General features: G+C 34.9%; 1 protein-coding gene across 3 annotated transcripts in view; it reads right to left on the bottom strand.

The window, feature by feature from the left end:
• RYK (receptor like tyrosine kinase) overlaps nt 1-24,165 on the bottom strand; it is an 88,801-nt gene that overhangs the window by 8,579 nt on the left and 56,057 nt on the right. For all 3 annotated transcript variants that reach the window (XM_080801044.1, XM_080801045.1, XM_080801046.1), the window contains 5 exons: nt 22,847-22,933; nt 19,499-19,568; nt 15,278-15,410; nt 13,910-14,019; nt 13,586-13,745 (listed from right to left, as the gene is read on the bottom strand). In XM_080801044.1, the coding sequence (XP_080657170.1) occupies nt 13,586-13,745; nt 13,910-14,019; nt 15,278-15,410; nt 19,499-19,568; nt 22,847-22,933 (560 nt within the window). The remainder of the gene's footprint in view (nt 1-13,585; nt 13,746-13,909; nt 14,020-15,277; nt 15,411-19,498; nt 19,569-22,846; nt 22,934-24,165) is intronic.

The following is a 24,165-nucleotide window of genomic DNA, read 5'->3' as shown; positions in this document are numbered from 1 at the left end:
TCAAGATAATGAACATATCCATCACCTCCAAAAGATTCTTCCTGTTCTAGAATAATTTCCTTCAGCTCCTCCCCACTGCCACCTCGACCATTCCCAAGTAACCATTAATCTGCTTTCTGTTACTAGTTGGCATTTTCTAGAATTTTATATAACTGGAATCACTCAAACAGTACACTTCTTTGCCTAGCTTCTTTCACTGAGAATAATGATTCTGTCATTCATCTATGACACAACACGCATTGAGAGTTCGTCCCTTTCATTGCTGAACAGTAGTCTATTATATGAATACTGCAGCTCGTTTATCCTTTTACCTGTTGATGGACATTTGATTATCTCCAGGTTTAGTTACTGAAAGCTGTTATAAACATCTGTGTACAAGTATTGGTAAGGGTTTATGCTTTCATTTATCTGGGAGCAAAATAACTGGGTATGGCAGATATAACTTCTGGGGGGAGGAAGGGCTGAGGAGAAGGGAGAGAGAGAATCTTAAGTAGGCTCCATGCTGGGCCTCACAACCCTGAGATCATGACCCTAGCAGAAATCAAGAGTTGGAAGCTTGACTGACTGAGCCACCCAGGTGCTCCAGATATGTTTAACTTTTTAAGAAACTGTCAAACTGTTTTCCAAAGTGAACGTACCATATATATTAGACTCCCAGAAGCAGTATAAGAAAGCTACAGTTCCTCCATATCCTTGGGAACGTCAGTCTTTAATTTTAGCCATACAAATGGGTGTGTAATGTTTTCTCACTGTGGTTTTACTTTGCATTCTCCTAATGACTAAGGAATTTGATATTTTCATGTGCTTATTTGCCATCTGTATATCCTCACTGGTGAAGCATCTCTTCAAATATATTGTCCATTTTTGTTACTGAGTTTTAAAAATTCCTTATATATTTTGCATGTATTTCCTTTATCAAATGTATATGATTTGCAGATATTTTCTCTGAATGTGACTTGTCTTTTCATTCTCTGAATACTATATTTCAAAGAGCACAAGTTTTAAATTTTGATAGCCTGATTTGTTCTTCCAGGGATCTTGATTTGATGGCCCAAGAAATCTTTGCTTAACACAAACTTCCAAAGGATTTTCTTCTTTGTTATCTTCTAAAAGTGCTATAGTTTTAGATTTTACATTCAAATCTCTGACCTATTTTGAGTTAATTTTTGTATATATGGAGCAAGGTTTGGATCAAAGGTCATTTTTTTGTAGCTGGATATTGAAGTGCACCAGGACTGTTTAAAAGATAATCCTTTCTCCACCAAACTGCCTTTGCACTTTTTTGCAAATTAACTGTCCATACATACGTGGGTCAACTTTTAGGTATTCTGTTCTGTTTAACTGGTCTACCTTCATGCCAACATTACACTGTCTTGATTAGTGGAATTTTAAATCAGACCTCCAACTTTTTTCCTCAAAGCTGTTCTGGCTATTACAGGTCCTCTGTATTTCCATATCAATTTTAGAAACAATCTGTCAATCAATTTCTACCCCCAAAATTAAAAGCCTGCAAAAAATATTCTTTGGGACTATGTTAAAAACTATAGATCAACTTGGAGAAAACTAACATCTTAATATTGAGATTTCTGATCAATAAATAATGGTATAGCTCTCCATTTATACAGGTCTTTAATTTCTCTCAATAATGCTTTATAGTTTTCTTTGTGTAGATATTTCATATTTTTGTCAGATATATTCCTAAGAAATAGTTTTGGATGCTTTTATGTTTTTAAAAAACTTAGGGAAAGAAAACAATATGGAGACTCCTCAAAAAATTAAAAATAGATCTACATATGATCTGGTAATTCCACTACTAGGTATACCCAAAAGAAATACAAATAGTATTTTGAAGAGATAAATGTAACCCTATGTAGCCTGCAGCATTAGTCACAACAGCCAAGATATGGAAATAACCTAAATGCCCATCTACTAATGAATGCATACAAAGATGTGGTATATACACAACAGAATATTATTCAGCCATGAGGAAGGATATCCTGCCATTTACAACAGTAAGGATGAACCCTGAATATATTATACTAAGTGAGATGTCAGACAGAGAAAGACAGGTAATATATGGTATCACTTGTACGTGGAATCTAAAAAAGTCAAACTCATGAAAAATAGAGAGTAAAATGGTCGTTACTGGGGGATGAGGAATGCAAGAATAAAACTGATGTTGTTTAAGAGTGCAAACTTGCAATGAGTCGTAAATAAGCCACAGTGATCTAATGCATAATATAATATAGACAATAATACTGTGCTATAATTGTAGTGTGGTATCACTACAACAAACATTACAATATTTAAATGTATCCAACATGCTGTAACCTTAAATTTACAATGTTATATGTCAAATATATGCAATAAGAATGATCCAAAAAAACCTTCTAATTTCTGACTTTTCATTATTTGTATATAGAAATACAACTGATTTTTAAACATTGATCTTGTATCCTATAATCTTTTTAAACTCTATTAGTTTTAGTAACCATTTTGTATATCACAATGGATTTTCTTCATAGATGATCCCGTTGTCCACAAATACTTTTTCCTATCCAATCTTTTCTGTCGGGTTCCCCCGCCACCTTTTCTTGCCTTAGCATACTGGCTAGAACTGCTATACAACACTGAAGAGAAGTGATAGAGAGTGGGCATCCTTGTCTTGTTCCTGTTATTAGGTAAAATAATTCAGTCTTTCAGCATTAAGTATAATGTTAGCAATAGGTGTTTTTGGTTTTGGTAGATGCCCTTTATCAAACTGAGAAAGCTCTCTTCTATTCCTACACTGCTGAGAATTTCTATTAGGACTGAATTGAGGATTTTTTCCCAATACTTCTTCTGCATCTCCTGAGATAATCATATAGTTTTTCTTTTTTAGTATATTAATGCAGTAAATTGCACTGCTTGATTTTCAAAAGGTAAAACAAACTTGCATTCTCGGAATAAAGCCTATGTGGCCAAAATACGATTTTTAAGATAAACCTTGGATTCTATTTGCTAAATTTTTGTTTAGGATTTTTGCATCTATGATCATAAGGAATAATGATCTATAGTTTTCTTCTTCTCTCTGTCTGGTGCTATTTCAAAGTAGTGCTGACCTCACAGACTCAATTAGAAAGTATTCTCTCCTCAGTTTTCTGAAGGAGAGTGTGCAGAATTTATATTATTTCTTCCTTAAATGTTTGGAATGCCAGTGCCCTAAGAGTTTTCTCTTTCAGGCAGGTTTTTAACTAAACATTCCATTTCTTTAATAGATAAAGGGCTATTCAGATCATCTACTTCTTAAATGAGCTCTGAAAGTTATTTTCTAAAGAATTTGTCCATTTCAGCTAAGTGTGTGAATTTACTGGGAAAAAGTTGTTTATAATCTTCTTACTACCAAATACCTGTGAAGATCTGTAATGCTATCAACTATCTCATTCACTACATGGTTAATTTGCAACATATGTCTTTTCTCCTGCTTAGTCTGGTGAGAGATTTATCATAAATAGTACTCTCACAAGAACTGGTTTCACTGATTTTCTATACTGTTTTTGTATTTCATATTTCACTGACTTCTATCTATATTATTTCTTTTCATCTACCTACTTGTGGTTTAATTTGCTTTTTCTAGTTTCTTAAGGTAAAAATTAAGGTCACTGATTTTGAGACTTTTCTAATATTGATGTTTAATAGTATACATATTCCCCTTTGAGCAGCATTCCCCCAAACTTTGAAATATAGTATTCTTTTCATTCAAGTCTAAATACTTGGTAATTTCTCTTTTGATTTCTTCTTTGATACATGGGTTATTTGGAAGTGTATTATTTAGTTTCTAAATATTTGGGTATTTTCTAGATTCCTATTTTTGATTTCTAATTTAATTCCACTGTATTCACAAAACCCTATTTGTATGAATTGAATCTTTTTATATTCACCGACTAGTTTTATGGCCCAGAATATGATCTTAGTAAATATTCCATGTACTCTTGAAAAGAATATGGATTCTGCTGTTGTTGGGTGGAGTGTTCTGTAGTTGTCATTTAGATTAAGTTGGTTGATACTATCATTCAAATCTAAATCCTTAAGTATTTTCTATTTTATCAATGGGGGGGCACTGAAATGTATTCAATTATCTTTTAAAGAGATATAAACAATAAGACATATATTTATGCATATAGTTAACATTTCTGGTACTCTCTGTTCCTTTGTATAGATCTGTATTTCCATCTGGTATCGTTGGTTCCTAAAGGACTTTTTTAACATTTTTTGTAATATGGGTTTGCTGATGACAATTATTTCAGCTTTGGTATTTCTAAAAAAGTCTTTATTTCCCCCTCACTTTTGAAAGATATTTTCACTGGGTACAGAATTCTATGTTCGCAGGGTTTTTTCTGAAAAGTACTTTTAAAATGTTTAACTGTCTTCTCCCTTGCACTGCTTCCAATTTTCTTGATTCCTTTGCCATCCTTTTCTTGGTTCCTTTGTGTAGTAACATGTTTCGGTATTTTGTTTTTTTTTCTGGCTGCTTTTAAGATTTTCTCTTTATCACTAGTTTTGAGCAATTTGATTATAATGCACTATGGTTTAGTTTCTTCTCACTTCTTGGATTTGGGGTTTGTTCAGTTCTTAGATCTGTGTGGTTTTATAGTTTTTACCAAATGTGGAAACATTTCAGTCTTTCTTACTCTTTCTGTCCCTTCCCTTCACTCTGTGAACCCTAGTGAAGTTACCCCAATGAGAGATCCTCCTTCAAGAATTTCCTGCATCTTTTCTCTCCTTCTATTTCTTGCTTTACTCCCATCCCAGAAGAAAGGTACTCCTCTTCCCATGCCGAGACCTGTATACCTCTAACTGGGCCCTCCTGAGCCCATTCACCAATCATCTCTTGGACCTCCCCCGAAAAACCACATGTCCAATCTTTCTCCCTGGCCTAAAAAGAACCAAATTAAAAAAAAAAAAAAAGCAAAATGGAAAAGTTAACACAAAAAAAGCCTCTCTTAATCCTGCCATTCCATCAAATCAAGATCATTTCACTCTTTCATAGCTGTACTCCTTCAAAATATAATCTACATATTGCCCCCTCTTTAACATCTCCCACAGAGCCCACAACAATCACATCTATCTTTAATGATTTACTAAATCCACTCATTCAAATGCCTTCAATGATTTCCTAATCCTTTCTGACCACTGCAGGTATGTTTATAAACGAAAGTCTCCCTGAAACTATTTCTTTCCTTGGCTTCTATGACACAGCATTCAATTTCTGTTTTAATTCTTTGTTCATCTTTCTTTTCTCACTAACTGAAACTACATATTCCCTATATTCTTCCCTTGGCTTTCTTCTCTCTCTGTATTCACTACCTCTGGGATCAAACCCTCCTGTTCATTCAATCTCCACTTTAATGAAGCTCATGTCCAATTTCTAATATCCTGCTTCTGTTTTTCAGAATTCCAGATCCACATCCCATTCATCAGCACCTTGAATTCAACATGACTCATATCAAATCAATCATGTTTTCCCCAAACCAGATATTCTACCTGTCGTCTTCAACTGTGTTGTATCTTCACACTGACTTAAGATTTACTCCAACAGCAGAACTAAAGAAAAGTACAGATCAAAGATTGCACTGAAGCTTTCAGAAACATGGGCCCCTTTCAGGGCCCCAGGTAGGCAAGCAGAGTAGACAGCTATGCAACGTATCTGACAGTTAAGAGCGGAACCTCAGTGCACAAAGGTCAATTAAATGTACTCATAAATAACAACTGTAGTCAAAAGAGATGAAATCTTTGAAGCAAAGTCTGTGAGAGTTAGACAAGGAGAAATGTGAGATTCAGCATGGAAATAAAGAGGGTAAGAAGTCTGTATGAGCCATTCAGGATTCTTTCACACATTCAAAACACAGCTCTCCGGAGCTAAGATTAACATAGCCAGCGGTGAATGTTCTTAAAATAAGTGACCCAAAAGGTATACATATGTACATCAAGCAGAATCTCCACTGCCCATTCTGGGAAGAATGACTAATGCATAAAAATATAAGGCAGCAGTGGTAGGTGCCATTAGGTAAGTACAATACTCTCTGGGGATCCAAAGAAGACCACATCAAAGGGCATTAAAGTACCTTATGTCTTTGGACCCAAGAGGAATTCCAGATTGGATGAAATGCAGAATATTAGGAAACATAAAATGGAAAATATAAAACTAAAAAGGGAAGATAAGGCAAGAAACAGAAGGCTCTGAAAACCAGGGGAAGGAGTGTGGATCTTTCTTTACCAACTCCCTGTAATTAAGAGTTGATTTCGGGGCACCTGGGTGGCTCAGTGGGTTAAAGCCTCTGCCTTCAGCTCAGGTCATGATCCCAGGGTCCTGGGATCAAGCCCCACATCAGTCTCTCTGCTCAGCAGGGAGCCTGATTCCCCTCTGCCTACTTGTGATCACTGTCAAATAAATAAATAAAATCTTTAAAAAAAAAAAAGTTGATTTTGAAAATTAACAACTTGGGAAACAACAGATGTTGGCGAGGATGCAGAGAAAGGGGAACCCTCTTACACCGTTGGTGGGAATGCAAGCTGGTGCAGCCACTCTGGAAAACAGTATGGTGGTTCCTCAAAAAGTTAAAAATGTTTATAGCAACCATGTCCACAAAAGCAAAATATGGAGAGAACCCAAATGTCCACTGACAGATGAATGGATAAAGATGTGGTGTGTAGACACACACACACACACACACACACACACACACACACACACACTGGGATATTATTCAGCCATCAAAAGGAATGAAATCTTGCCATTTGCAACAATATGGATGGAACTACAGAGTACTATGCTAAACGAAATAAATCAGCCAGAGAAAGAAAAATATCATATGATTTCACTCTCATATAAATTTAAGAAACAAAACAGATGAACTAGGAGAAGGGAAGGAAGAATAAAATAAGATGAAAACAGAGAGGAAGACAAATCATAAGAGACTCTTAACTACAGGAAACAAACTGAGGGTTGCTGGAACTGGGCAGGTGAGGGAATAGGGTAAGTGGGTGATGGGCATTAAGGAGGGCACATGATGTAATGAGCACTGGGTATTGTATGTACTTAATGATCACTGAACTCTACCTCTGAACCTAATAATACAGCATATGTTAATTAAATTGAAAATTTTTAAAAGATTTTATTTGAAAGAAACAGTGAGGGAGCAAGCGAGTGGGAGCATGCACAAGCTGGGGAAGGGGCAGATGGAGAGGGAAAAGCAGAACCCCTACGGAGAGGGGAGACTGAATTGGGGTTTGATCCCAGGACCCTGGGTTCATGACCTGAGCTGAAGGCAGATCCTTAACCAACTGAGCCACCGAGGCGCCCCTTAAGTTGAACTTAAAAAAAAAAAAAGAGTTCAATTTGAAGATCAAAATATCATGGAGGAATATTCCTAGCAGTGAAAGCCTGAGTTCACTTAACTTACCAACATTAATTGATTTTTCACAAGTTTTCAAAACTGGCATCCACTGTGCAAAATGTACAGGCTTTATTAGTATATATCCCTTCCAAAATTGTCAGTTTTTGAAGTTTTCAGTATCCTATGAATTTTAAATTTTCAGACATGGTATCTAGGCCTTTTCAATAACCATAACTGAAACACACATCTATAGGAAGGAGTATATTACTTTAAAAAAGCTCTACTATTTAAAATTTAAGATATCATTAATAGATTTATATATGTGACCCTTAAAGGGTAACTTTTGGTAATTCTTCAAGGTTAACTATCACCTAAAAATCTTAATACTCCTCCAGATTTATCACTGAGCAACCATTTTTTTACCCAGCTTCAAATGAACCCAGACATACAATGACTATATAAAATGCACTGTATATCAGGTATCAAATTTAGTACATGCTACTAACTCAACTTTAAAAAAATCAGCAATCTTTAGGCACAGAGTATCATATATGATTGAAAAGAGACCACTTCTGCTACGAATCTGCCCTAGAATCCATGAGTAGGAATACTGGATACCTACTAGGCCATCACACATATCTGCTATTGATGAGACTTCCCTCTAGTGTACTAGATGCTTAGACACTGCTCCATCAGAACACAGACCATGTGGAGGTAAATGTTAAACTGAATGGTAAGGACAAGGAAGGGAAGGGCAAAGGATGTTCACAAGATCTCTTGAGGAAAATATCTATTCTTAGGTAGAGTCTAATACAGAAAATACATCAAGGGCAATAGTTGATCACAAGACAACGACCGGTCACCTCTGAAAATACAACTGTTCCTAAAGTAAATCCATTTACTATTCCTCTTTTCCAGAAAATACCAGGACTATTAATATATTATTAAATACAACTAAAAAATATTTTCTTAATGTTAATAATATTAAACTTTAAATCTTTATTTCCTAAAATCTGAATGATCCTTTCACCTCTCCAGCTTTTCCTTAATGTCTTTATATCTTATATCAATTCCACTTAATGCTAATTTTTATTTATTTAGTTATTTTTTACTGAAGTATAGTTCCACACAAAATTACACTAGTTTCAGGTATACAACACAGTGATTCAACAAGTTTATACGTTATGCTAACAAGTGTTAGCTACAATCTGTCAACCTATAATGCTATTCCTCTTAAAATGTGAATTTCATGTTTGAATAATAAGTCAAAGGTTGTTGATGTGTAAAATCTACAATCATAATGGAAATGAATAAGTATTGGGAATCTAAGCACTATTCTAAAATTAGCAGTAAAAAATATATAAAACAGAAAGTTTTCCATACTTCTAAAAATGGTAAGCATTCTCTGAAAACTGTACCTTTCTCTTTGATACCACAGTAGTTCAGAAGCCCACTCTTCATGGATATATTATGAATGTGAGTTTCTCCTGCTCAAACCTGCTCAGAGTGTGGCGATGACTTTCCCTGACACTGGGCAAACAAGAGCAGTAAGAAGCACTCTGCTATAAATACAGTATCTGGATAACTCTGCAGATTTCCCTCCTTCTAGGTCATCTTTAAAGTTCACAAAAAAATATTGTAAAGGCACAGGAACCCATTTTAATTTACTCCACACCCTAAAACTGTTCAGATACCTTAAAGAGTCTCCTCAGTGCTATAAGCCATACTGATAAGATTAGCATGGAAGTCATTTCCTTGACTTGTTTTTCCCCAAGAAAATGTTTTTTAAACACAATGTAATACTGTAAAGACAAAAAAAGCACCAAGAAAGAAACTTAATTGTGCATTTCTGATTGCATTTAGTTTCTTAGTAGGATGTAGTCTCTTAACAGCAGAATTATGTTAGCTACTATAATTACCTAAATAATTGAAAGAAGATATAAATCAAGAAATCTACTTTCAAATAAAGGAAAAGAAAGTTACAGAAAAAAAAAAATCTATGGTGGTATCTACATCTGATGAAAACAGAATAAAAACAATATCCAGAAATTCTTAAGAATGCCTAAGATGATGTCATATCTTGAAAATAATAAGAGATTTATAACTAGTCAAAATCTAGTTGTGCATATTTCCTAAGTTTAACAGTTAAAGCTGACATTAACATTATAAGAATCTTAACATACTGAAGTACTGAATCCTTCCAGTAAAAATTGTGAAAACACAAGCAAGAGATGCAATGTATTATTTTTAAGATGGAAAACAATGTATTTCCAAACAAATCACACAGAACTTAAAGCTACAAGAAAAATGCAAAAATGTTAAGGATCTTTTAAAGGACAAAGAGAATGCCCTCTCCAAGGCAGAAATAGGTGTTACATTTATACCTGAAATACGATTTTACATGTATGGAGACTCTGGTGAGAGTGGGGTTACATTACTTATTCTGCATATGACTATGTATAAAGTTTCTCAGCCCCAAAGTACCATATTAAATGTAGCTTTTGAACCCCCAACTCCATCTATAAAGGAAAAACAGGAACAGAGAATGATTATATGTACATATTTTCAATACAAACATTAAAAAGCAATCTTTAATGTTTGTGTTTTAATATAAGAATTAAAAAAGTAGGGGCGCCTGTGTGGCTTGGTCAGTCAAGCATCTACCTTCGGCTCAGGTCACCATCTCAGGGTCCTGGGATTGAGCCCTGAGCCCAGTGTACAGCTCTCTGCTCAGTGGGGAATCTTCTTCTCCCTCTCACTCTCTCTCTCAAATAAATAAAATCTTTAAAAAAAAAACCAAAAAAACCAAAAAAACAAACCTCTGAAAGTATTCAATCCCAGAAAACTGAAAAATGGATTTTTACACTAATACCTGTATCATAGTCATAGAAAACAGAACAGTGTTCCTATTCTTTCTAATATTAATTATCCAAGGCCAAAGATATTTAGGGAAAAATATATAAACACATACATATACTTAAAAAGAAATGAATTACTAAGAATCTAAAGAAGAAAAATCTGAACATTTTAGGGGTTAACCATGTTAAATGTAAATCAATGGGTACTCTCACCATCACATTCTAAGTACAGCAAGATGCATTGGGGTCACACAGAGAGTTCTATGAAGTTTATGCCAAGACACACTAAAAGTAATTATGATTTTAAAGTAAGTCTCCTGTTAAGTTGCTCACCATTAGGTTCACAGAGATTTAAAAAAAAAAAATAAAGCTGTCAAATACTCAGACAGCAACAAGATATCTAGTACAACTACATTCTGAGAGAAGACAAATTCTTACATAAAATATGTGAACTCTCGCAAAATTTCTAAAATACCATAACCAGAGGCGCCTGGGTGGCTCAGTCATTAAGCGTCTGCCTTCAGCTCAGGTCATGATCCTAGGGTTCTGGAATTGAGCCCCGCATCAGGCTCCCTGCTCAGCAGGAAGCGTGCTTCTCCTTCTCTTACTCCCCCTGCTGGTGTTCCCTCTCTTACTGTGTCTCTCTTTGTCAAATAAATAAAAAAAAATCTTTAAAAAACAAATAAAATACCATAACCATGAAAGTAATTCTAAGTATAATTTTGAAATATTTGCTTAACTACAGCATGTATCCTCAAACTTAAACTTTACCAGCTAACACAGGACAGTGTACCTGGCTGAAGAGATGTAGACCACATTACTCAGGGATGTATTATTAACTACAGTCTCACTGGTTGAAACTGTATTATCTAATTTAATTTTTGCTTAGGTGTTCCTGTGAAATATTTAATCATAAATGTTGTAAAAAAACAATTCCAATTACTGCTTAAATATACAATGGAATGCTGACATAGAAATAAACAAATACATTAAATTAAGCAAAGTGTGTTTTGGGGGCTTCCATGTGCAAGCAAACAGCACTACTGGCCATCTTGTACAGCCCCCTGAATTATTACCTGTCAATTAATTAATAGCTATCAACCAATACTCCTTTTTCTAAGAGAATAATCAAACAATCCCCAATCTCTTGAAGTTACATGGCATATCTGTCATTTAAGAAACATCCATTTCCTGCCCATTAAACTAGTTTTGAGTCACCACCACTGCCCCTTCATTTTTGCTAAGGCAATTATGCTATATTTCAATGAGTAACAAAATCATAAATTCCAAAAATCAACCACTGGAAAAATAAAAAGATCTTAAAGAGACGGGTGACTTAATATTTCAAATTAACAATAGAGTAAGATTTTTAAAGAAAATATTCAACAAAGTTTCCTTTACTTTCTTGCTTTCAAAAATGTTCAGATACAAGCTTTTCTAGTAAAGGGGTAGATTTGAAAACCATACAGTACTAAGTTTAACTGATACTATGTTTTAAAGCTATGTGCTAAAACCAAAGTTAAACTCATCTGCACCCCTGTGAAAACAATTTTGCTTAATGTAAAAGCTGGTAAAGAATTACAGCTATAATTCAGAACTTCTAAATAAAGATCTAGCAATCCCTCAAAACTAATACTATATCAATAAGAATATAATTGGCCCCTAATGATACTCAATACAGCAGCAGTGTGCTAGCTTAAAATCAAACTCTGCTTTCTCTTTTCATATTATTTGAGAAAAATCAAAATCAAAAACAAAAATGCAACCCTTCCCTCCCCTCAAAAAAGTTTATCCTGAATTATACAGGCGGGTCCTAAATGCAAGCATATGTATCTCCGTAAGAGAGAGGCAGGAGTTTTAAGAGATAGACATACACAGAGGAGAAGATGATATGAACGTGAAGCAGAGCGATCCAGCCAAGAAGGATGCCAACAGCCACCTGAGGCCAAAGAAGCAAGGAAGGTTTCCCCTTTAGTGCCTCTGGAGGAAGCATGGTCTGTCTATACCTTGACATCAGACATTTGGCCTCCAGAACTCAATTGTGAGAATAAATCTTTGTTGTTTTATCACCAAGGCTGCAATAATTTGTTATAGCATCCAGAGGACACTAATACACCGAGGAAATAACTGTATTAAGAGAGTGATCTTTAGAGCATCCAAACTTAGAAGTAAAAGGGTAACCCCATACTGTAAGTAAAATATATTGATGAGACACAAAATACAATGATATAATAAGCCCAATTTTTACAGTTGAAACTTTGAAGCAAACAATTCTATAAGATTTTATGTGATGACGCTAACTAACATCGTTGAGTGGCCACAGAGGGGGACTGTATAAGCAGAAGTTTTTTTTCTTTTTTTTTTGTATTTTTTAAAAATTTTTAATTTTTAAAAAATTTTTCAGTGTACCAGAATTCATTGTTTATGTACCACACGCAGTGTTCCATGCAATATGTGCCCTCCATGATACCCACCACCAGGCTCACCCAACTTCCTACCCCCCACCCCTTCAAAACCCTCAGATTGTTTTTCAGAGTCCACAGTCTCTCATGGTTCATCTCCCCCTCCAATCTCCCTCAACTCCCTTCTCCTCTCCATCTTCCCATGTCCTCCGTGTTATTTCTTATGCTCCACAAATAAGTGAAACCATATGATAATTGACTCTCTCTGATAAGCAGAAGTTTTACCTAATCTCTACCTGTTCAGCTACAATAACAAACTGCAATAAGCAAGAGAAAGGAAAATAAATCCATCTTTCAAATCAGACTAAAAAGTGAGAAGTTAAAAGCAACTTAAAATATCTGCAAATTACCTACAAGTAAACATTGCTTCTGAAACTATTCATCACTAAGTATAAAGGATCCAGTCTATGATCTGCTTTGGTGGGCAGAACCACTCAGAAACTGACAAAAGGGAAGAGAGTGACATCTGGGGAATTATAAATAACACAGGTCATAATGTTGAAAAAGCTGTTTGAAAAGAAGAAAACAATAAATCTTTATCATCTGACAACCAGTTGGTCATTCTAAGACTTAAATAAGAAAAGAAAAATAATCAGCTCTGGAAACCTCTCTAAGCCTTAATATCCACCTTTCAAACTGGGGTATTAGTACCCAGCTACTTCTTACTGTTCACAGCTCCCTCACAGGGCCATTGTGAGGATGAACCGTGATTACACACAGTGAGAGATCATGGTACAGGTCACAGCTTCTTTCCATAAACTGGCTGAACAGAGCTAACGACACTTGCTTTCTCAATGAAACATGTCAGGGAACAATTACCAGATTAAAAAAAAAAAGCAAAAAAATTAAAACATAAAACCTGTTGATGTCCAGGAGTCCCAGCACTTACCACATCACTAGCACTGGAGAACTCATTATTAACCAGACTTTCCAGAGCCATCCACCGAACTGGCCTGTTTTCGTTGTCCCCCAGACAGTGATAATCCATGGGAAACAAGTCTCTGGAGAGGGCATTGTCTGTGATCTTAACTTGGAGTGTGTCATCAATGCTGGAAAGTAAAGACATCAACATTAAATACAATTGGTGTATTTAAAACGTATGGATCACAGTTACTCTAAAATACCATATGATGCCCACTGTGACTCCTGGACAAAACCCCAAATCCAGAGAAAATTAAACATGAAATGACAGTGACAAGCTCATGGCACCCACACACAGTTCCTGGCAGCCAGGTCTTTGTGGATAACTTCCCGTCTGGCCAGATAGCTCATTCCACAGGCAATCTGAATAGCCATGTGTACCAGGTCTTGTTGAGAAATTGCCTGTGGGGGGTGAAAAAAAAGACGTTTGGAGGTAGTACAAAAATGATGATGGTTTATTTTATCCCACTTATTTTATCCCACAATCCTTCTTTATCCCAAAAGACACAATACTTCTTAATCCCAAAATACTTCTTTACACCTACAGTGGAGTTTTAAAAAGCTACTTCTTGACCAAGAATATGTTCCCATAGCTCTCTAATATCTGCATCTACTACAGTCTTACCATTCTGTAATGTAACTTACCATTTACTTCACTGCCCCTCTCATCTGTCAGGTATAGCTCCCCAACATCCAGCACATAAAATAGCTGCTCAATAAGTATCTGTTTCATGAATGCAGGATTCTCAAGGTAAAATTTCAAATGCTTATTATTTAATAACCTGTTCTTTTCTTAGAAACTCAAAAAAAAATATTTTATTAGATGATCTCTGAGGACCATTTTCAAGCTAATAGAAGTCTATAGCTCTTGCTACTGATGTGCTCCTGTAGAGCCAGGATGCCAGTCTTGTGGGCTGAGGAATGAAATTCTTCCTCAGGTGATACTGATGGGCTACAGCCTCCAACAAATTGTTGGAACCCTGGCTTTAATCCTGACATATTAAGTCAAACATCCAATGCAGCCTTTGAATCCACTTTCTCCTGGCAACTGTAGTAAGTACATTATTATAAACCCTAAAACAAACTTAATGTGGCTACAATTTACAGTAAAACAAAACACCAGCTAGGCTTTAGGACAACTACCATCATGCATCTGGAATGTAGCCAAATGCTTCACAGCTATGTACACAGGCACTGAAGAGAAGGAAACTCTTAGGTGACTGACATCTTAAGCCAAGCATATTAAAAATAAGTGGATTATCTCCAAAATCCAGACTTCCAGTCACCATCAGGTTTTGATACAATACGGACCAAATGACTCAGTCAAATGTGTTTCCATTCCTAGAAGGGAGATCTAGTACTAGTACCTTTAAAGAGTTATCAGGAAAATGACTGAGATGGTATTATAGTTGAGGTGATTATAAATAAACACACAATGGATAAAAAGGAAAAACTTTACCATCAGTAAAGTGCAACCTTCAAGACTGGAATCATAAACCATCTTCCTCTAAATCAACAGGTTATAAATATGTTCTGGCACATTTTGAGTTTCTTTTTGCAGGCTTTTACACAGTTTATATTAAGAAGGTTAACATCTACTTTCAAAGATACAATCAGAAATTCCTGGTAAATAATTGATATATGGGCAAATTTTTCTCACCTGTGGATTATTGGCCTCTACTAATTTGCACTGCCGTAAAAACAATTTAAGATTCCCCCAATTCATGTAAGGCAATATCACCATGGGCTTTTCTCCCTCTTCTATACACACATGCGTAATAGGAAGAAGATTTCTACAAAATAATAAGAAATCAAGAGAACAAGTGAAATCTAAATCCTCAAGGGCTTATTTTTAATAAAAAGTAATAAAGATAACCTAAAACAAAACAAGAAAATCTCAAACATACTTAAAAACATGATTACCATTAAAAATGTAGTAAAATTAACAAATGCCCTTTGAAACTAGACGTCAGTATTTTCCACATATGTACTTTCTTGATAGGGAAAAGCAGTAAATTCGAAGTTGTTTCCTGTGAACTGGATTTTCTGAAGACACACTCTAACATTACATATATACACTAAATCTTTACTCTTAAGAGGTAATCAGAGACATTTAAAAAATGACTTGACACATTATGAGTGTATTATAACATCCCCTTAAGTCCATCAAAACATTAAAGAAAAAAAAGGCAGACTATGGACCAGAATATGATAATCAAGAAGACCTCGAAGAGGCTGGAACTGCCACAACAGCCAAAATGTCCTTAGCTGGTCACATGGGACTTAGAATCTGATTTCTAAATACTAAATTTACCACTTACGGATAGACTGTGCGACTCTCTCTCCTGACCTTAGTTTCATTATCTCTAACATGGCATCACACCAACCACAAAATGCTGTTATGAATAAAGCCAAAGCACAGAGTAACAGTCTTGTTTCTCTTTAAATTTCCATGGCACACATAAATACTTTTATCCTATTGCCTAATGACACCTCTTTCCACTGGTATCTGGAAATTATTTTTCTTCAAGGTTACGTAACTTTTTACTTAATTATCTCATTGATAAAATCATTAAAATCCCTCCAGAAGAGGTAACAAGCTGCATGAACATGTTTTAAAGTACAAACGGCTGGTTTTCATTCTGCCCTTTTATAAAGGAAAGGATAAAGAGGAAGATCTGGGACCTAGAGGAAGAGTGGATGAGAGAAGAAACTGGTTCTGTAGACAAGAACAAGGCAGACGAAGGGAAGGTTTTGTGGGGACCTAAGACAAGAACTGCATCCAATTCTCAGTCTTGCCCAGTGTGCTCGCAGAGTGAGAGCTCGGAGGTACTCAGTGTTTAGAAGGTCGCCAACAGGCAACTTAGGCCAATGGAAAGCCAAACTACAAGCAGAAAAAGAATTCAAGAGCACTCTGTTAGGAAGTACTTCTGATGTAATTAAAATAAGTTGTTGTTAAATAAATTTTATTCCTACAGCTATTTTAACGTACAGTAAAAATTATTCTCACAAAGTCCAGTGGAAAAAAGAATAAAAAGACTTTCAAAATGTTTTAAAATATTTCAATGCTTTACAATTCTTATTCAAGGAATGTTAAGACATAAAGTAAACATGTTTTGCATGTGGAATTATATACCACAACCAGTTCTAAAAAGTTAAATTCTAAAACAAGGCATCATTTCTTACTGAGTGTATTTTGTTTGCTTGATAAGTTCTGTAATATGAACACTGAAACTCATTAGTTCATTTTTATTCCTCAGGCCTCGCAGAGCTGCAAATGCAAAACTGGCACTTCATGAATGAGAATAAGAAAATGAACGAAGAAACACACAGACACCCACGACACGAGGGATCAAAAAGAAAAGCATGGTAGGCCCTAATCCCCTTAAAAATGAAATAAACTGCTACAATGAGTGGAAAGAACAATAATGTACTTTCTACATATTAACAATGTGTTTTGCTCATTAAAAATTAGGAGTCCTGGGGCTCCTAGGTGGCTTAGTCGGTTAAGCATACAACTCTTGATTTCAGTTCCTGTCTTAATCTCAGGGCTGTGAGTTCAAGCCCAGCACTGGGCTCCCTGCTGGGTGTGGCACCTACCTAAAAGCAAACAAACAAACAAACAAAAACCACAAAAGCACAAAAAACCTAGGAGTCCTAGTATTACTGTATAGCCAGAAAGAACAATTAACTATGACCAAACTGTACAATCTGCCTCTAGAAGACTTTCCCTAAACACTGAGTGTCCAGTATCAACCCTATTCAGCATGTGGAATTCCATAACCTAAGGGTGTCCTGGGCTGCTAATTCATCCTGACAGGATGCTTGCTGGAAAACCCTACAGCTGAAAGCCACATGAGAAATGCTGCAAATACTTGCTCTGAACATTTTTCTGCAAAAGCATATTTGGGCTACACGGGATATAATACTGCTTCTTAGAAAATCCGAGCTTTGTCTCCCACTTCTATGCTGAAGTGGTGTAGATCTTCTACCTAAGAATACAAGGTAGGTACCAAAGTACTAGATTAACATTACATACTAGTATTAAACACTTTTGACTCTTCCCTGTAGAGTCAGTGTAAGAGAACATCAAGCACTTCCAACACTGCCAAGAAGGACATTTCCAAATGACCATTACCCAATTCTTGTTTTGTTACTCAGAGGAAACAAAATGTGTTTTTTAGAAAATACGGTCTCAGGAATGAGTTATCCATCCATTCCTCCGTAAGTAAGTTCTACACTTGGACTGAATCAGGCCAATGGAAAATAACATTCTTCAACCACTTGACTTTAACCCTTCAGTCCCTCAGTACTGTATGTTCATTTTTTTCAAAGCTCCCTGGGATTTTTTTATACTCAGTGAAACTAAAAAGTTTATCTCTTCATTATATTAATCAATGCCCCAAGTATATGATAAGCTTAATGAGGCAGCTGCCTCAGAATTTGAAACTAGAAAATCTTTTTTCTTCCCCAAGGAACATTTATGTTTCTTTCTCTTCTAATATTGAGATTTATGAACTTTTAATGGTTCCTCAGCTTGGCTGCCCAGAAGCTAAGAGATGTTTTATGTTCAATCACAGCAAAAATATTTGTATCTTTATTGTTGGATTATTTGTTTTTTCTTCCACCATTACAATGCCGTAAAACTCAGTTTGATTTTCATAACCATTTTCTTGATCTGACTACTGCTGCCTTCTTTTTAGGTTCTCAAATTTTTTCCAATATGAACCGAAGTATAAATGATATTCAAAAATAAAACTATGCATAGTCATCTTATTTTTTGGCAGAACCCAAGTAACTGCTTAAAGTACCCAGAAATTAAAATGCATGCTGCCTTTTGCATGCATCACTTTCATGTGTTTTTTCCCCCAGAAGTCCATAAATATCTACCAACAGGGACGGTCACTGTCCCATTTTTGTAAACACATACAACCAAATTTGCAAGAGGCATACAAATGAAGTTGACCTTACATGCTGTTTTAAAGAAAAAAAAAAAAAAAGCCCTCAACCCAATACTGATACTGCAGCACAGCGCAATACTATATAGAAGCCCTTTTTGTCTCAGAACGTAGAAGCTTTCCTTGTAGCTCTGTGAAAAAGACTGATAATCGGGTTTTTAAGAAAAAGTTCTTTATATAGAATTATAAGTATTTTTTTAAAATCATACTATGACCTAACAAGAAGATACTGGTTAAATAAAACACAGTACATCCATTCAATGAGCTGCTACATATCCTTTTAAAATGTGGAAATAAATTCATAGTTACTTATACAAAGAGTTAGGTACATTTTGTTATGTTAAAAAACCTGTTAACCTTATCAAAGATAGTAATGGTGTTATGATTATTTAAGAAAACATCCTCTTGTTGGGGGGGGGTGGAACTGCATGTTGGAAATGAACTGGAAGTGTTGAGATATCCAGTTTACTTTAAAATATTTCTACACTCATAAATATCTACATATCATCTAGATAGATAACAGACATAAACAAGAAAGGCAAAATGTTCACTGGTGTTAATTATGCTTGTCTTTGGTATTCTTTGTTTAAAAATTTCCTAGCAAATATTTTTTAGCATATATATATATCACTATTCAATTTTTTAAAGAAAAATATGCATAAAAGTATGTAAAACCTCTTGAAATCTTAGCTATGTTTATCCAGATGTGAACTTATATACTCTGCTTTATTTTCCTCTTTATACTTTATTGCATTTTAAAATTTTGTACACTAAGCATGCATTTCACTTTGATATTCTAAAAAAAAATAAGCTATTCCAAAAAGCTTTCAATACAGAACATATCACAACATTCTTAAAATAAAAATGTAGCATACAATGTTACTATGCTTAACCCTTAAATGCTGGGTGGTTTCTTCTCTCACCTGTGATGAAGACCTCGTAGCTTACAACTTTCAGTGAGCATCATTGTCACTTGAATTTCAGAAGCTTGATCTATATAAAGAAAAAGACTAATTTGTATATCAACAGTAAAAATAGTCATAATAATTTATAAAGCTTCTAATCAATGCAACAAGAGAGAGAAAGAGAAAGATTGACAAAGCCAAGATCCACATCCGTGCTCTACCCAGTAAAATACTGAACCAAGAGCAAAATCCAGAACACTGAAGTCAGGCACTATAAGTCTATGTCACATTCGCTCCTTAAAAGTAGAGCTGTCAAAGCAAAACCAAGCAGAATCACTCCCTCTTCCACACTTGCTAGTTGTGTCCACATTTCCAGACAGCTTCATTTAGTTTAAGACCTTTGTAGGCATGTAAAATGGGTAGACAAAGAGCCAAAAACTTGAAACACTTCGTACTTCTTTGGAAAAAGGTGCTTCACACCAATGGAATAAACTCCTTGTCTAAAAACTGCTCAAAATTTAGGATCATTTAGGAATGGCAGAATGTGCCTTTATTTCCTTCTGTAATCTAAATAAATTTTAATTAAATTATGGCCAGGATGATTTGGGGACCAGTAGTGTCTTTTTCAGACTGCAAACTAGTAACAGTTGGAGGTCTGCACCGAGTTAATAACTATTTACTTTCCTGTCAAGGGTATGAAGATCTAAGTAAAAATATTTTAAGGCGTGTCATTTTATACATAATTTTTTTCAAATTCTTAACTTTAATAAGCATACTCTATTAAGCAAGGGACACTTGAACTGGAAAAGGATTTAAGAAAACTCTGAGTTGGGGAAAAAATAATTTTATCCATTTAGTAAGAAAAAATCATTTTCCTGGATTCCTTTCCCAGTCTCGTCCAAATCTTTTAATTTTAAATACTGAAAAGTCTATTTTAACATATATACATTTGAAAAAAAAATCTTTTAAAATACTTATATTCTAAAAAATTACAAGAAAAAAATGATAAAAAATATTTATTTCAAAATTACAAAATATTAGCAGCTATAAAACAAGACCCTAACACCAATAACCTCAAATTAATTAATTCTATGGAATTCAATTTTACAATATTCATTGTGTGAAATTCAGATTCCTACTTTTAATTTCTGTAAATTTATATCAGAATATCCATTAAGTCTCTGTGCAAATTTATGAAATTTTTAAGAAGCCAAACTGCAATTTCTTGCTTACGCCTAAAGGCAAAGGACAAAATCTTTTAAAAGCTTACTTCTTGCATTTTAAGAAGCACTTCTAATTGTGTGGCATGTAACAAAGCATATGGATTTGTGAAAGAATTTGGTTATCCCTACATATCTTCAATTAAAAAAATCATAACATTCCAAAAGAGTAAATCTCAGAGATACCCAATCGTGTGGAGTTATCTAATAATTTAGAGGCAAGGACTGTGGTCAGTGGGATTTCCTCTTCATTTCTAATGCAAACCATGACCACATCTTGGCTAAGGACTCACTGTGCTTTCACTTATTTCCGGCTAGCTCAGAAGGAACATTATAATTACAGTGGTAAGGCATAGAAACAACCAAGTGCCTACAACTTCAAGTGTGTCCGGAAGGAGAAATCTTATCTTGTGAAACAGCCCCAGTATCCACATTGTGTTTTCTTATCACTATTATTTCCCTTCCCCCTGCTTCCAACCCTAAATCAATCCAATTCTGTATAGAAAGCTCTTTTGCTAATTCAAGATTCATTCAGAATAAATTAGTAACAGCCCAGTGGTAAACTGCCCACAGATTATGTATAAACCTCAGAAAAATATTAAAATTAGAGAAATATCTCCTTAAAAATGGGGGAAATGGAGGCGGCTGGGTGGTTCAGTGGGTTTAGCCTCTGCCTTCGGCTCAGGTCATGACCTCAGGATCTTGGGATAGAGCCCTGCATCAGGTTACCTGCTCAGCTGGGAGCCTGCTTCCCACCACTACCCCCCCGCCCGGCCCTCTCTGCCTGCCTCTCTGCCTGCATGTGATCTCTGTCCGTCAAATAAATAAGTAAATCTTTAAAAAAAAAGTGGGGAAAATGTAACAAATGTCAATAGTTACCAAACTTAGGCTTCAAATTTTACATTTACAAAGAGTAATATGTAAAATATCCTTCAAAACTAGTCAAGAAATCTAATGGACCTAACTTAAATATTACCCTTTAAAAGTGCTTTGGGGCTAGGAGAGGTAGGTAGATAAAATACATACTGAACAGTAGAGTAAGTTATACCACTTTTTTAGAAAACATAAAATGTGTGTGTATGTATTTGAAGGATCCTTAAGCAAGTAATATTGCTAAATTAAGAGAAATCAAATTTATACATTTTTTTGTTAGGTTAGTACAGCTTTTTAGAAAAATAAACATAAATCCTTCAAACTTTCTACGAATTCATTTAAGAAGACTTAGAAACGTAAGTTCTTATAACTTCGAAAACTTCATAAAACTGCCACTTCCTACCTATAAAACTGAATTTAATTTTCCCCTCTATTTCTGCATCAAAATGCTAAATTTGTTTTTTTCAAAATTAACACCCTGTCATCTCAGTCTATATCAGACACTGTCAGATATTAGGTACCCTATAAATTACCACTTTTTTCTTTCTCTTAAAATGAGCAAATAGATTTAACATATAAGCTTTTATAAATATGAACTATAAACTGAAAAATTCAGCATTAAATTTATCCAAAATATTATGTGAATATAGGTATTCTGTTCATGATAACATAAACTAGTGCTACCCTTTAGCAAACAATCAGACAATATCTATCAAAATTTTAAATGTAAACACTTCTTACGGCAGCAATGCCAACTACAGCTGTACCTATAAAACTAAGCCAAGAAGTAGACATACACATATGGATATTTTCTGCAGCATTATAGCAAGGGGAGTGTGGGGAAAGTGAATAAGGCTATTCACATAAAGTACTTTGAGTCTGGGGGTCAATTTTTTATTCATTATAGACTGCAGAACTGGGAGTGGGAAGGAGGAAAGGAGGGAAAACTAGTAACAACGTTTTTAAGAGGAAAAACCCAAAATTTTTACCTAGGAAAAACACAGTATTAGATATAGCAACAATGAAGTCAAATGGATGTAGTTTAACTACAAACCTGGGTAATAAGTGTTTTAACATCTTAAACTATTAAACCTCTATTTTTTATACTTTATGAGAACAAATACATATTTCCTCAGAAGTTAGTTTCATATGAGCTAAATTAACATGGACTGACTGAAAGGTCTGGCACAGACTGAGAATTTGAGACAGAATTTCACTGGCATGATCCACCTTAGGAAAGCATTCTGAAAATAGTATGAAAAAAAAATCCTACCTTTAACTGTTTTTACAAATGCTTGCTTTTCTTTATTTGGGTCTTTTTCATCTACTAAAATCCCATGGAAAATACGCCCAAAAGTACCTAAAAGAAAAACAGTAATTAAGGAGATCACTAATCATCCCCTGCAATGGGCTCCCTGCTCAAGCAGTGAGTCTACCTGTCTCCTCCCCTTTGCTCCTCCCTCCTGCTCATGCTTTGCCCCCTCTTCCACTCTCTCTCAAGTAAATAAAAATCTTAAAAAATACATATATTTTTAAAAGCAAAGAAATTTTTTATAATTAAGAAATATTTTAACAGCTTTTAGAAATGCCATATTTAAATTAAGTATATGTGAATTCTTTCTGAATTATCCTAAATAAACTAATGATATAGCCTGGAATACTGGAACTCCATAATGAGGTATCAGTAGAGGCATTTATGAATTTCTAGGCTTAGCTCTGGAATAATAACTAACAAAGGAAAAAAATGAACTCCCCTCATATACTCAGAGACAGACCTAAAATACTTGCTTCTTCTCATTACTATTTGTCACTGGGGGCAGTTCAAGCCCCTCTCTTAGCTGTGATTGACTTATAAGCACCTCAGCCAAGAGATGACTTCAGAATGACTCATATGTATTTAAAACATTCCAAGCTGGACTGTGGAAAAGGGGAAGAAAAATGTAATTCTCTTTTTAACAACTTGAGGAGCTCAATGAAGTACTTTATTATTAATTTCTATACTCCTCCATCAGCATTTCCCCAATTAATACCCTATAACTCAAGAAAGAAAATAAGGACCACCAAGTGGGGAAGGCATGGGTAATAACACCTATAAAATATCTATTTTGTGTCAGCTCACTTAATGTACATCATTTTATCTGATCTCCACAGCTAGTTCAAGAACAGACAATGTAGTCCCAATTTATAGAAGAGGCAATTGGACATGGAAGACAGTAAATGACTTCTCCAAGGTCACACAGGTGATAAATTGTGAGACCGGGATTAGAAGTTGGGTGTAACTCCAAAGCCCATGCTTGCTCTGTCTGCTAGAGTCTCTATACTATCTGTCACAGCAAACTGGCTTGCTAGGTGATGATATCATCTTTAAACAAAAATGAAAATATATTTAAAGGTAATAAATGCTAATATAAAATATATGCCTTAGTATATTTGAAAATTAATAATTACACCAAAGCTGTATCAAGGCAAATTAAAGATCTAAAGAAAGAGAAAATAAAAATCAGTTTTATAAAGGAAATAAATTGTGCACTTCTATCTATCCTTAGACACAAAGAGATGAAATTCTTAAAATTTGAATTAAAAAAAAATTTA

The sequence above is a fragment of the Martes martes genome (genome assembly GCF_963455335.1).
Source record: "Martes martes genome assembly, chromosome: 1".
In the NCBI taxonomy this organism is placed as follows: Eukaryota; Metazoa; Chordata; class Mammalia; order Carnivora; family Mustelidae; genus Martes; species Martes martes.
The sequence above is the reverse complement of the archived record's forward strand: the minus strand, read 5'-3'. Positions and strand labels throughout refer to the sequence as shown.